Below are 16,323 nucleotides of genomic sequence, written 5' to 3'. Positions count from 1 at the left end.
TATAGTGTCGATCACTGAGAATTTACAAAACACTGCTCAATACTAGTTCCTTTCACAACAGTTTTAAATATTATAGTGATCAACCTTTTGATGGTCACTTGGCTTACGGAATACCACTTTATAAACTATCGATACAAAAACACCTGTCAAATGTGTTACGGTGGCTTTCAAGTTGATTTGGTGCTCATGACGTCATTTCAGTTGATAACATAAAATAGCCAATACGAAAAACATGGTTTGACAAGAAATCGTTGAGCACCGTGCAAAGTTATCATCACTATGAAATGTCAAATGAGATACGCAATAGCCCTGCTGAACCTAATCTAAATTTTGATTTGAATCAATAGCGTAAGGAATATTTACACTAAGTACATAAACGCAAATCATGTTTGTACAAATAGAATCGCGCTTTACAGAGCTTCTTAGAACCAGAACTCGAGACGTAGACAGTTTCGAATCAAAGTTTGTTATTTAAATAACAGAGCTTGTTTGATGCACTGCAGCGCTCGAGCCATCTGCAGTCGACTATCGAATAAAGGTACTTTTACACCAATAATAATGTGCGAGTGCAATGTGTTCCAAAATGTGTAGCGAGGAATGTGTTTGTTCAATCAATCATATCGCTTCATTTAGATTTAAGTTTGAAGCGTTTAGCGTTTGAAGCGATACTATTGGTTATTGGTGGAAAACTCGCACATTATTGGTGGAAAAGCACCCTAAATACACTCGATCCGTTACATGTATTTGTTTGACATTAGAAATTGTTACATTCTCCTTGACGGTGGGTGAAGGAAGTTTCAACAATGTAGCTCGGGTGTATGTTGTCATAAATTTTAGAGCCGGAGCGTGCGTTTGCAAGATCATGGCTACTTCACATGTAACGATAGTACTTGAGTTACAAAATACATTCATAAAGGATGCAAAAAATATAAAAGTAAATTTTATCCAGAATATTGTCGTAAAGTTTTAAAAATAGTAAAAAATAATAAATAAATTTTAATAGATGTTGACAGAAACATTTACCGTAATAATGATACGGAAGTAATCAGTCTAAGAAGCCCTATTAAGTTGATGAATTTTCTCGAGCGTTTACAAAATTATACCATCAACAACACTTTGCAAAAGTAGTCACAATTTACTATAACATTATCATTATTTTACTACCAATAAATCAGAATACACCTAGTGCTCATACTTGGCTCATACGTATCCTGATCACACCCGGACACTCCACACAAAATTATCGTTTTGACAGTCACACTATACTAGCAATTGACATTTGTATAGAGTGCGTTAGCTACTATTAAGTTTTCTGTGTCCTGATAACAAGCTGCAATATAACAAGCTAGGTAGTGTTTTGACCGTTAACTGAAGCAAAATCGAAATCTTAACCAGCCACTACTAAAATTATTTATTAAGATCGATTGGCGAACATTCATCAACTATTTAGCCAATCGAAGGCGTGTAGAAAATTGACCAGCGTAGGTTCCAACTTACTGTATTTTGGCCGTATGCCAGTTAGAGATAAGGGCCAATTCAGACGCAGCCCCTATTTGTCTCCCGACCCCATTACGTAAATATGTGGGCGTACTACAAAGTTTATTTGTATTGGATTAACTTGATTTGGGGTATGAGCTTAGAGTTATAGCGCAACGATAATAATATTTGAAGGATCCATTGTGAGGTAATATGGCTTATTTACTTTCAGTTTTCCAGTGGCCATTCGGAACATATATAAACTAAAATAATTGAAGTACTCTTTTGAAGTGGGTTCATAAAACTCAACATTTTAATCATCATAATATACAGGGCTCTAATACTTTGACCAGTAAGTACCTACTCATTAGTCATTACGACTCAGTTTCAATTCATCAACAAAGCCTACTGCATCACAATAAAAAGACAATACTAATATGCAATGCACAGATAATAACTGGCCCTCCATTTGAATAAGCCACGCTAATTCACGCCACACTAACACTGTCACATTACTGTGGACATATTACAGCTCTTGCCTCTTGTAATGACGTAACATTAATAATTTATACTGTATAGCCTTTTATAATATACTAATGCTGCCCGCGGTTTCGCTCGCGAGGTCATAGAAAATTATTAGTTATCGTAAATGTCATATTTTTTATTATAAAGTCGGAACGATTATAAAATGGCTACGGCGTGCGAAACGCAAAATGACAAACAAACAAATAAACATACACACTTTCGCGTTTAAAATATTAGCAAGGAATACTTTAATATTTCATGTAAGCACTATGGATGAGTATCTTTAACATACAATATGCATCGGGCTCTGTAGTCACGAACGACGCTGCCCTAAATCATGACAGATTAGGAAAATTGCAACACTAATAAATTAAAATTTTGAAATTTAAATGCAACTGCATATATGATCTACTACAGATCAAATAGGCCAACGAACAATATGCATGTATGGAAAGGCTTTAGTTCGTTCTTCATAGAAGTATAGAGTGAAGTATTTCGTGGAATTGCAAAGAGGTTATAGGAAAACTGTAAGTGCATTCTACCTTAATAATGCTATTCCTTGTTGTTGAAACTCTAACATCCTGCTTTATGAACATTTTGCATTCACTTAATTATAATGTTATAGAGGTTTCATAGAAAATTATAATAAGAAGTAAATAATAGACAAAAATCTTAACTTCTGCAGTTCTCATTTGACTGATCCGTGCATACTCTTTACCATATAATAGAAAAACCAATTAAAACTAACCCCGTGTAAACAAAAACGTTATTCCTAACTTATACCAAGCATAATCACGCTCGCAACTTGCGAATAAAACGGAAATTCGCTTCTGTGAAAATATAAAATGGATTTCAGTTCAGCGAGACATACTGGCATTAAAAAAGGTGCGCTAAACAAAGGTGTTCTGATGAAAGCCATCTCATTGAAACAACGATGCGGACGCTTAGAACACGTTGTCATTAGCACCTGCATTAATCGATATACCAGAAGAAACAATTAAACAGTCTGTACAAACAAAACGTTCAATTTGTGAAAATAAAAAATACTTTCTTAAAGCGATCCTTACATCCAGGATACTTAATAGAACTACCATACCTAAACTAATATTATAAAGGAAAGTGAGTTTTGTTTGATAGGTTAAACTCAAAAACACTAGACCAATTATAAAAATATTTTAACATTTGAAAAATGGATACATCTTTACCGATTACCTATGCTCTTTTTTTCTGTAGGCAAGACAATGCCGCTTACATATAAAAAATTATAAAAAAACACGACAAAGCTAACATTTTATAGTTAGAAAGGGCATAGAGGGAGGTAGATAATAAAATTACGAAATAAGCGAAGGGAAAGACCTTCAAAGGGAATCCTGAAAGATTTTGAGGCTTTTAGCGGAAGTCAAGCTAAGAACTAGAGATAAATGTATTTAAAGTATATCTAAATATTATATTACATTGTCTCTTTTAATAAATTTTGCTCTTCTATTAGATTCACACATAGAGATGTAATATTTCATTTCTTTATAGAAGGTTTGGTTATTATACATATATATATTTTATATCCTGCTTTACCTATTTGAACCAAACATTACAAATCTTTATTTATTTCAATACAATATCTACAAAAATGAAGACAGGGGGTATCAAACCGTCCAATGATTCGTACATGAAGGGTGATTACGCCAATTCCCATTCAGTCCCGACCATTTTACGAGCAATTAATTGACACATCCGTAATCCTGTAAAGGGCAACGGTACCGTAATAATGTGCCGTTATATACGCCAAGTTTTTATACTAACATCGCTATATAACAAAGTAAATTCTCGCTGTATGTATCTTTAAAACTACGCAACGGATTTTGATAGTTTTTTCAATCAACTTGAAAATAAATGGTTCTCAATTCGACTTGGTAAGGAAAGGTGAATTCTTTTTCTATCTGGTTTCCTCCTATGTGGTCCCATTTAAATGTTTTCTAGTCAATGGGTTTAGTATAAATTTATTAAGTTTAATACAAAACGGGCGAAGCCGCGGAAAGCTAGTTCAACTATAACAGATCTGATTGAAAGCGGTTTTCCATCAAATATCCATTCAATTTCTAGTTGCTAAAAGTATTCCGCTCTTCGTTTTAAATTGCATCATCTGCAAACATCGTTTATTTTATGAAAACAAATATTGCCTTTCGAAATTCACGTTCGAGAAGTTCAACGAATTTCGCATTCGCATTAGAACATTTTACATTTTTAAATCAACTTTTTACTAATTACTAGCCCTCACTAATGACAATTGGTGCAGTAGTTATTGAATGTATTGCAAATAAACGAGCAGACGCGGCGGACTATTTTGTTTTATAATTTTGTACAATTTACACAGAATATATTCATACAAACTTTGTGACAACATTGGAACAAATACATTTAACATACACATACATCAAATTGAATTCCGCATTATTAAATCGAATCCCACGAAACGACATAACTTTCCGAACTTAGAAACAAAACATATTACATAAGTACATAACTTTCTTCAAGGTAAAAATAAACGAAAGATGTTTTCGTTGTTCTTATTAATTATTTCCGATTTACGTCTGGTAAGGACTTACACCTATCCTTGTCTGTCCCTATGTACGCTTAGATCATAAAATTACCAACCCAATTAATTTTGAAGATTTTTTTATAAAAGGTGATATAGTGGATCCCGAGGAAGGTTTAAGTATATAATTTTCATATTTTGTACAAAGCGAAGCTGCGGGCGGAACGGTAAAACCTATACCAGAAACATTGGACTGTGATAGGTTGGGATAGGTTGACTATATCGATTATCGACCATAATATGACAACGGTTAGCCGATGCAAATCTCAATGACTTCCGTTCAAAAACCGTTACCAGGTGCGTATAAGCAGGTGTAAGGAAATGCTTATTCATTCGTGAGGAATGAATCTCCAGCTTTGTAGACGCTTTGATCTGGGCGCCGTTGATTCGTGATATTTGTGATTATGCCATCGTTTGAATACGTTAAGGTCTTGGCTTTTGATAAGATCGGATACACTATTTGACTGATCAATTTTCTTTAGCTACTAAGAGTTATATTGCTAGCTGACCGTAGTTTTTTGCGACTTTTTTAGCTTCTTCTACGACTTATTGAACGCTTACGTTCTTACCGTTGCAGAAAAGAAATATAAAATATGTGTGTGCCTACTAACACTATCGTATTATCTTTTCTATGGCCATATGGAATGCAGATAAGATAATTTTGTCTGGAGTATAACGAATTCGTCATTGCAAGCTTGTTTTATACGTACTTATTTGTCTCACGGTTTATCTGTATCATCGCGATCGTCAAATGTTAACAAATGACGATTGGTACTACCATAATGCCGAATGTAGAATTTCGATCAATGTCGGGTTCGTAATTTCAAAAATTTCTGATACAACTTGGGCTTTTGTTTTCTGTTAGGAGGTATTTATATTGGAAAATTAGAACCTACAAAGAAAGTCTCTTCAGTTCTTATAAATTAAAAATATTTTTAACCAATATATGTTTGTAAAGTCTATATAACATAAACGTTTAAATATAATAACTAAGATGAATCTTAGGAAAATGTACATTTACCTGTAAAATACCAAAATGTATGCAAATTATTTCTGCCTAGTGCAATACACATTATACACCTCGCATTCTTGAAGGTATTGTCATTTGTGAACTGACCTCAAAACCCAAAAGCAGAAGCCTGGAGACGTTATATATCGGTAAAATATATACCTGCAATGCGGACCGTCTCAAGATATACTAGTTTTATTCATGTTTATAAAACTAACAATGCATTTCTTTAAATGCGCCGTGTGAGAGACGCATGAAGATGTCCACGGTAAAATTATTTTAAATCGTAACTAAATGCACATTATTTAATGTTTCAGAATTCAAATAATTTATAAGGGACACTTGAGTAATAAAATAAAACAACGTCGGTTAACAAGGATTTAGACATAATTTATCACGACTCTACAACTTAGTAATTAGCAACGTCAAAACGTATTTTAAATGCAATTAGTTAGTGCCATAATTACGAGCACTTAAAATGTCACAGCACAACTTCCAGTTGTAACTGTTTTATTTGTACATTTACGATAACTAATTCCTTGTGAGAATAAAGTACCTTCACACCGAACATACAGTACTGATGATAAATCCCCAGTATCAACATCAATCTATTACCATACTCTTTCATATATTACCTTAGAGAGCAACACTTATATTACATTCCTTGGATACACGGTATAACCATAGTAAACAGATGCAAACAGTAGCGAAAATCCCTACAAAAAGTTCGAATCGACGGTCGTCCGCTCAGGAGTCTCGTCGACGCGTATGTTTGTGAGTGAGCCGTTTTGGACGTTTTGTAGGGAATTTCCCTACTGCTCGTATTCTGTTTATCTGTGATATCGCTGTGCATTAGTAACGATTGCAAAATCGTTCATCTTTTACAAGCGACCCGTTCCTTGGAGTAATCCGCTTTGAAAATAAATTTTGCGAATAACCCTTTTATATCAGCGTATGCAAAAGATTGAACTGTTACTTTATTCGAGTGGGTTATTTGTAAGTGTTTTTGAAGCTCATATTTATAAATAATAGTCAGTCTTCCCGGGAAATTGTAAGCTGCGTTTAAAAAGCATGAATGAAAAATTATTATTCATCGACGTCTATAAATAAATTTTTCTTACGTTGTTATTTATCAAGTTTTACAAGAGAAAAATGATGTTACGCAAAAATTGAATTCTAAAGAAGCTTAACAGATTTGGGTATAAGGTTTTCCTCAAAATATTAAAGCCTTTGTTTTGTTCATTTGCTCCAAAAACATTCCAGGATGTTTGCGGAAGATAAGGAATTCTTGATAAACGGAGAATTTTTAAACATGGTAATACTGAAAAGATATGAACGTGTCACGTGTGATAATTTGATGCGCTTTTCTTTAAATATTTAGACAGGCGATAAACTCATTAGTTATCTAGTTAATTGACCTGGCTAAATTCGTATTGCATTATTCTTTCAATCCCGAGAGATACAAATCCAAATATCAAAAAAAATATGATGCTTCTTGCTTGTCTTGCTGTGTTTGAATTAGGAATATAAAATAACCGAATACCTTTAGTCTACTTGTAGTAACGTAATAATATTATGGACATGATTTTGAATAACCTAAACAGCTACATACATCTGACCGTTTACTCCATTACTAGGTTGAATGGCTTTGCATATCTTGAGCACATAAAACATTGTTACTTAGTATGCGCTTGGATGTGCCAAATCCTTGTTTTACTATTGCATACATATATGCTGTGAAAGTTGAACTTACTATATGCTCGGAGATCCTATTCGAATGATTTATCTTCTAACAAATATAGTGCAATGTGAGAAGATATACTGTCTATCATAGAAACTTTTATAGCTAACCGCCTTGCCTATTGTAAAATAATGCAAAAGTCAATAAATTATTTTTAGAACTATTACACATACCCATATAGAATAGCCCCAATAAATCATAATTAAATAGTATAAAATTTTATGACATCTAGTAAGTAGGTTAAGTTTCCACACTCGGCGATAAAACGCCATATTCTCTTCACAATAGTACTCCAGCTACACATTATACTAAAAATTAAAAGTTAAAAATATATTACCGGAGGTTAAGAGTGAAACAACTCGCTTCACGAATTAATTAAGTCCCTTTTACTACGTTACAGTGCTCGTTTTGATGTCTGAGAATTCATGAACTTTTGCACGAAATGAAATGCCTGTATGTAAATATTACATGGAAATTCTTAAACATTTTGTGTTTGGTGATAATCGGATTATTTATGTAATAAGATATTATTGTATTACGTAAATTAAAAAAGATTTTGATAAAGATATTGTTGCGATATTTCTGATAAATTATGTAATGTATAATTGGGTAAGTACAAAAAATTTTTAGGTTTTCAAACGCTTTCTTATCTTCCACAGTCTTTTCTTACGACTTCCAGAACTCGTCTTCTACACATCTACACTCCTGTGTAATGTCGCCTTTCACACCTCTAATTACAAACTTAGTAATTAATCGATCTGCTGGGAGAGACACAATACTTAATCTTAAAAGAAACTAGACACTACTACCTACAACTTAGAGTTAAATAAATAGTACATCGTGACTCCGAAAGTTCTAGAAAAACTTTCGATGCTGTTAATAGATACAAATGATTTAAAGCCACAACAAGAAGCGAATCGTCCATACTAATCGCATAGGTATCTAATGGCCCGCAGACGTTCCCCCCTACTTAGATGTAATACGAAGCACACTCGAGCAAATTGCCAAGCTACGACCTTTAACTGACTCTACAACTATTACTACTGAGCAATAGTTAAATAAAATGCCAACATATCATCTTAATCATTGGAAATTCATTGGAAATTGAATTTTAATGAAATGCCTGTATCTATTATAGCAACACAGGAAAAATAAAAAAAAGATGGATCAGTTTATAATGATTACAATATTTATTTAAAATAACTCTTTCTCCGTATAGAAACAAAGATATAATCTGGCAACAGCAAACAGGATTCACAAGAACAGAGTCGTATATAAAGATACGTGACATATCCGGCTAAGATCAAAACATTAGTACCACCACTACAAAAGCTTCTATATCAAGATCTTTGCAGTTCACTGCCTAGGTTCTATATTCCTAGATAGCCTAAATAGTAGTAGTAGTAGTAAATAAGCCAAAAAGTAAATGTAAACGAATCAAATACAAAAATAAACACTAAACAAAAACATGGACTTATACGAAATAATTACAAACGGAAAATTTACAAATGCGTTTCCAAAAACAGCTTATTCATCAACAAAACATGGATAGCACTTAATTTTAATACGTTCTTCACTACATAGTATAAAACCAAGTCACTTTCCGACATCTGTGTCTGTATGGTGAGATCTTTAAAACTACGCTACAGATTATGATGCGGTATTTTTAATAGATAGTGATTCGAGAATGTAGGAAGTTATGTAATTTATTAGGTTTTAGACAAAGCGAGCGAAGCCACGGGCATCCCACAAGTTCCAATTATTTATTCAACTATCATTAGACGCGCTGCACTTGGAATGCCATCAGAGCTATATAGGTATGCCAAATTTCAGCATAACCCGTGCCAGCAAGTGATTGAAAAATGAATATTAAATATAAACCGCAGTAACAGATAACCCAACGAATCGTTACACGATCATTTTAAACTCCCTACAAATTTGCTTATCAAGTAGCAATTGATAGGCCTTGTAATGTCTGTGTTGTAATGGAATAATATACACTTCTAGTTATGATAAAAAGCACTCAATTATGTCAAATTGTGCCTTGGAACCTTCTACAAGTAATACAACACCATTTATTGAACAAAGAGCTCGGCTAATAGATTATTATTATTAAAAACTTCAAAGGTCAGAGGCTGCGTTGCAAAAATGTTATTCTCAAACTGAATAGATTGATTAATTAATAAATGGATGACGGCCCGGAATGTTTTTAAGTTATAACGAAAATATGAATATTTTTGCAGCTTTTTGCGTAGTAAGTGGAATGTTTAATTAAAATATGATACATATTGTATGACGGTAATGGTATGAACGTTTAATATTACAGTAGTTTAATAAAGGTAATTTAATCCGTGGAATTTTGTTGAGCTTTTCTGTGTGGTTTATTGATAATCTAGTAAAGCATTTTATTGTATAAAATATATCTTTTATCGGAACGCATAACTTTATTATTATACATGTTTCAGGTTTCTAGGAAGTTATATTTTTCTGAATGACAAATTCGATGAAGGAATGTAAGAGCTTATTCTATTGCGATGAAATTTGCCATTTTAAATTTATCATGAATTTTAACAAATTGTAGAATTTAATCTGTTTAAACAAATAATTCTTTTTCTCACCAAATAATAAACTAAACCGTTATGCAATGCCATGTGTCCTTGCATATCTGAGAATACATCGCAGAGCCTGAACTCGACTCGCATTTTGACATTCTTCTTGTATTTATACATTCGACTATATTAGGATTATACGGGTGTAGTGAACTGTTATGTTACGCAACAATAAAGAATACTATAAAAGTTGCGAACCGGACGAACCGAACTTTACTTTTATCGTGTAGAAATCTGGAGAATAAATTGTGTTCTTTTGGTAAGTCATAAACATGACGAAACCAAATATTGATGGATGAATGAAAGTTTCTGTTAGTAAAGTGGATGGATGGCTTTTTCCCGACATGGTTTTAAAAGGTAAGAAATATATTTCACTCATGATGTTCTCTAAAGGTTACATAATATAACAATCAGTAATTTATCATAATTTCTTTAAAATTAAAACAACCCTAGTCTAGTAATCAGACCTTCTCAAAGTTTTCAAGTAATAATTTCGCATTGCATATTCAACAAAAAGCGTTTTAACTTTTAACTAATATTTAATACACCTTGTTGCATCTGATTATTCTCTTCAATGTACAGAGTTCTACAGCTATCATTGAATGCACCTTGTCTCGTCATTTCTACGCAGATCCCCTGCCATCTCTCTCTTTAGAGTCTTTTCCACCAGATATGTGCTATGCAGCTATGCTGCAAAAACCTAACAGCTATGCTGTGAAACTGTGACTATGTAGGGGTGCGAGCTAGATGTGGTATGAATGAAGATGCGCCGCCGCGGAAAGCACACATCCATTGGACGAAAGTTTTCCACATAAAGAACGTAACATAGTTGAATCCGTTTGCACCAGTGCTAAGCTATGCATGACCATGATTGGTGGATATCAAACACATCCACAGCAACGTAGCAAAGCACATCTCTGGTGGAAAATTACCCTTACTACCACACCATATAAGCCACCCACCTGTATCTGGAACATGGATATCGAGTCGTCCAGCATCTGCACGCGCACGGCGAGCATCTTGCCGCCCTTCTTGGGCGTGGCCGGCGGCGTGCGCGACCCGCCGCCGTCCACCCCCGCCGGCGTGCTCGCCGAGTGGTGCATGCGACCTGAGTGATATTGTTATTGATATGTAAAAATAAACATACTGAAATACAGTTAATAAACACGATTAAGGTGGTAACCAGTGATTATCGAGGATACGTAGCGAGGGATGTTTTTGTAAAGAACCAATAGTATCGCTTAAAACGATAAATGAAACAATATGATTGGTTAGACAAATACATCCTTCGCTACAGACCCTCACACATCTCTTGTGGAAAAGCACCCTTAATGAGAAACATGAAATTGTTGAATTTTCAACGATTTTAAAAAACTTAGTGTAATTTATCTGTCTGTTTAACATGGCTAGCTTCACCACTTTAAACGGACCATTTATACTTAAACATTATAATATCCTAATAGTCATAGTCAATTAATCCTTAAGTAATCCTTAAGGTAAAAACGCCAGAACTATTTCTAAAAAGTACCAGGAACTGTAGAACTCAACTGCACGCGATAAGAACTCACATTTTTTTTTGATCTGCTAAAAATGATCTGCTAAGTTCACTAACATAATCAAAACTCTGTCTGTGTGTGTATTAGCCAGTTTTCTTATGAACTTTACAGAAATAAATGCGATAGAAAATAATTAATTTATAGTGATTCATAGAGAAACACCAGGCTCATTAATGCTGACTGCTGAGTTAGGATAGTGATATGGATAGAAATGAATGAGTTACATTTTTGGGTTTTGCACTTTGCCAATTAACTTAATCGCAAACATACAAAGCATAACAAGTGGCATTGTTAAATAGGATTTGAAGTACAATGCTTTACTTGGGATTTTTAATTGAATATATTTTATGGCAATAAATAACACATTGACCTATACATCAATGCCCAACTATCCCGTAAAGAAACCAACTAACAGATTCACACTGCGTACATCCAAAAACAATATAAAATGCCTTACGGGAGCGAGCGTGGGAAGCGAATAACGATATCTCACATATACCTGAAAACCTGCGTTAAATCGCTCTCACTGCACGGGATTTTCACGGGGAAACGGATTAATTTTCTCTATATGTTGCAGTCTATTTGAAACTTTCGCGTGGACGTGGAAAATATGCTATAATGCTATAAAGCGGTGACAATGACCGCATTTGTTTAACAGAAAAATGTCGTTTGGATGTCCTGATTGTTATTTTGCTATTTTGATTTTGTTTTATACTATGTAGTGATGATACATAATAATATTTTTAGTTAAGGAAAAATGAATGCCTATACATCTCTTTATACAAACAAACCCAACGATCTTTATTTTAATTTTTACGATTCAACACGGCAGACCGTGAGTAAAACGTTAAAAACCCGCCTAATATTCGGATAGAGATAAACTACGATAACATGGCGCGCCCCTCCAAATTACTGTTTCAATGTGTGTAGTGACATCCTTACGAAGGAGTTTGTATGTAGTTGTACGTATTCGTCTTTAGTACTTTACGTCCAGATTTGTTGGTCAACTAATCATAAGTTGCCGAGCGCCCAAGACAACGCACGTGTCGTTTTCATAGAATACGTCAGTGCAGCGCCATTACTAATAATAATGAGCGATTAGAGCGTGACTAGTCGAGCAACAAATCCGTGGATTTGTTTTTGTTTGACGGCCGTCTCATTACGCACACATGCGTTGTGAATCTTGGTGGTGCATTGTAAAATATACTTTCACAAATACTTTCAAACGTTTTGAATTTTGGAGGGGCGCGCCATGTTATCGTAGTTTATCTCTACAATTTTCTACGGTTTCGCAGGGTTTCGTACTGTATATTATTTTAACACAAAAAAATGAAATCGTATTCAATGTCGGTACAATATTGGTCAATGAAACAAACATAAAATTCATCTGTCCCATAAACTATTCGTAGGAATTTATTTAATTTTAAAAATGGATTGAATAAAAAAAACAGTGTGTACATAACTATATTATACAAATTAACAATGAATTGATTGATCATAATCACAGATAACAAAAAAGCTATAGTTATATGTATACCATAATAATTTCAGGGAAAATTGTTAAACACTACTGCTTTTAAGGTAAATAAATCAAATTCATGTATCAAAAAATCAATAATCTGAGTATAAGGTAGCAATAAGAGTCAACAGTTTGTATGTATTTAATATGTACACAGTACACGTTGAGGATGCAATTTAGGTTTAAAAAACGTGTTACAATCATGTTAAATTATTATTTTTGGAATAATTGTTCCTGTGTGCTCTCCAAATAAATAAAAACATAAAAAATATCTCCCTTCTGAGTATAATTTGAATGATTAATCAATAGAAAAGCATCTTACGCTATAAAATTAAAATAATAACCTGGTATATTCCATCCAATTGTAGACAAGTGTCCCGTAGAGTTACAGCTGCCCGGCGGTAGCTCCGATTCCATCATATCGTCTTCTCATCACATTCACACACAGAAACTAAGTTTGATGCCATTGTTACTACACTACACTAAACACTCACTGTACACATTTACCTGAAACAAAGTAAAATATGTTTAGAATTATACTTTTATTATAACTTTTTATCCTTTCATATGAGACTTACTAGGTATTATGGACTACTTCAGAGTACCATTTTTCTTACAGACAATAATTTTCAAAATAACTAAATGTGTGCATTTTTAGTAATACACATGTATAACCGATATGTTTACTGGTGTGTGTGAAAAATTAGAAATTTAAAGACTATTTCAGCACTGTATTGTTAACAACTGAATAAAAGGGTAATAATTTATTATTTCAATTAACATAATATTGTTTGTGCACATACTTGACTCAAATTAAAAAAAAAACAAATCCAAATACAAAATACCTTTGACCTACAGATTTGTCCTATAGGAAAATTTTCAAGAGAACGTTATTCTGAATAACTGCTAAAATAAAAATAAAAGCAAATGAATAAGCCATTTATAGTAGCGTTTTATTAATAAAGCAATAAATGAGAATTTCCCACAGTATAATAGAAGTTATTGAGGTTCAAAACATCAAAAACATTTGAAGTGCATTTAAAATGCAATGTTATTTGTATGGAACTAAATTCATTTTATTTTGATTCCTTACTGAAGTTTTATCCTATATTTCATACTAATATTCCATGATTATTTGTGTTATAAGGTCTTTTACAGATAATAAATTAAATAAATAAAAATTGAAGATTCCTTTCTAAGAAATATTTAGTGAACATAATGAATTTAAAATATCAATATTTAATACTAGCTTCCGCCTGCGACTCCGTCCGCGCGGATGTCAGTCTTCGCGTGGATGGTTTATTTCTCCATTAACTCTGACAATGACATCTTATTAATATCTATTGGACCCAAATACGGCTAGGCCTTTAATAATACGCAACGTGTGTTCGCGGTTCTACAGAACAACGTCTGTGGATAAAACTGAAAAATTAAGATAATTTTTTTTCTACGTATTTTTCCAGGATAAAAAGTATCCTATTTTACGCCCAGGATAATAAGGTATAATTATACCAAGTTTCATCGAAATCGAACCGTTAGTTTTCACGTGATGTCTTCACATACAGACAGACAGACAGACAGACAGACAGACAGACAGACAGACAGACAGACAAAAATTTTTTTAATCACATATTTGGGTTTGATATCGATCCAGTAACACCCCCTGCTATTTATTTTTTCAATATTTTTAATGTACAGAATTGACCCTTCTACAGATTTATTATATGTATAGATTTATAATTTAAAATCAATCATAAAAATAAATGATAAAGTGCAGTAAATAAAAATGCATTCAATAGTGCATTGCATAGACTTAGTGTGCAAGGTGCATAATGCATCAATAATTCATGAACTTATAATCAAGTCATAAATTACATAATACTCAGGGTTATTAGTATACATTGGCTTTTATATTGTTCACTTTTATTTAAGAAAATTTTCTCTCCCAATTCATTATTTGAAATTATATAATTTAAGTAGGTATATAATATGGGAATTTGAGGCAAATTAAACTTTCAAATAATAATTATATTTGAATTCAGTTCAATAAACAATAAATTTTAATATCTAGATTGTCTTTCCATTGCCACTACTAATAACCTTTAATTACATATCATTAAATATAATGGCTACCAAGAAATTCGTAATAAATGGATACTTCAAAGAAAAACCTTGATAATAAATTATAACAATGTTATTTAAACCAAAAAGGTCATTATTTTTATATATATATTGAATTTGCACTGCTATTGACGTGAAACATAAGTTCAAAGACCTGCAGTAAAAATATAGAATTCAAATGAGATTAACAAACATTGCAGGCTTCAAGATAATCCTTTACTTTTTCAAATGACACCACTATGTAACATCTACTTGCAAAGGGCATTGACCTCTACATTTTATTGAGTTATCAATACATTTTTATTTAAAAAAATAAGGAAATGCAGGTTTAAGAAAATATATCATAATGCACTTTTGAAATGTTTTTACTAGATATGTTTTTTAAACACTTACTAGACTGATATTTTTTGCTCCATTAGGTTAGGACTATCAGATGTTATCTTGGAAATAACATGATGACCCTTGTTAATAAAACATCACATAAAATTAATTTAGGATTGTTCTAAAACTTTAAAGCACAGCTATTGCATAAATGTAGTGTTGTTGTCCGAAATACATTGATCATTAAATTACGTTCGTGCAGGAGGGATGCAAGTGACGGCCTACTTCGCACCCGGAGTCCGGAGACATAAATAGTAGTTCCAATGCAATAACCAGAAAATAGGTCAAACGGAGGTGTGCCCGGCCCAGCCTGACAGAGACGACACCATACAACCTCCGGAGCGCCGCATTACAATCTAATAAACACGCTTTGCAAATTTAATTACGCAAAATACACTGCATCACCAACTCTTATTCATAAATTACGAATTCCCTCCTCAATTACCCCCGCAACCATAGGAATAAACATAATAATTTCATATAAACACATCTTATCTTACTTTCTAACATTCGTAGATAAACGAGACGGCCGATAACGATACGGAGTTCCAACTCTCGATCCCGAGTTCCAGGCTTGTCAACTTCACAACAGCTCGAGTCATTGATCTAGTTTGTCATGTGATGCTGTCCACTATTATTGCGAAACTACACAACACTGTCACTTAAACTGTTAAACTTATTCATCAACAATTGAAAATAAAATAAAATTTCGTATTAAAAATAATTGTTTTGCAGGACTCTAACAATTCAGCTTCACACACCCAAACCCATCGTTTGCGACTTTCGTCTCTAC

The 16,323-nt window shown here is 33.2% G+C and overlaps 1 protein-coding gene across 3 annotated transcripts in view; it reads right to left on the bottom strand.

Annotated features, from left to right (window-relative positions):
- LOC149490022 (FERM, ARHGEF and pleckstrin domain-containing protein 2-like) overlaps window positions 1–16,323 on the bottom strand; it is a 67,533-nt gene extending 51,210 nt beyond the window's left edge. For 2 of the 3 annotated variants that reach the window (XM_089714806.1, XM_089714808.1), the window contains exons 1-3: window positions 16,031–16,323; window positions 13,373–13,535; window positions 10,916–11,061 (exon numbers count right to left, since the gene is read on the bottom strand). In XM_089714806.1, coding sequence (XP_089570932.1) covers window positions 10,916–11,061; window positions 13,373–13,448 — 222 coding nt within the window. In that variant the 5' untranslated portion in view covers window positions 13,449–13,535; window positions 16,031–16,323. Of the gene's footprint in view, window positions 1–10,915; window positions 11,062–13,372; window positions 13,536–15,542; window positions 16,008–16,030 lie in introns of those variants that run through there. The other variant, XM_089714807.1, reaches the window with a different exon arrangement.

The sequence above is a fragment of the Colias philodice genome, chromosome 3, assembly GCF_061535455.1.
Source record: "Colias philodice isolate Cphi_HAF_F1 chromosome 3, ilColPhil1 Martin Lab GWU primary, whole genome shotgun sequence".
NCBI lineage: Eukaryota > Metazoa > Arthropoda > Insecta > Lepidoptera > Pieridae > Colias > Colias philodice.
Note: the sequence above shows the minus strand (reverse complement) of the source record. Positions and strands in the feature narration are given on the sequence as shown.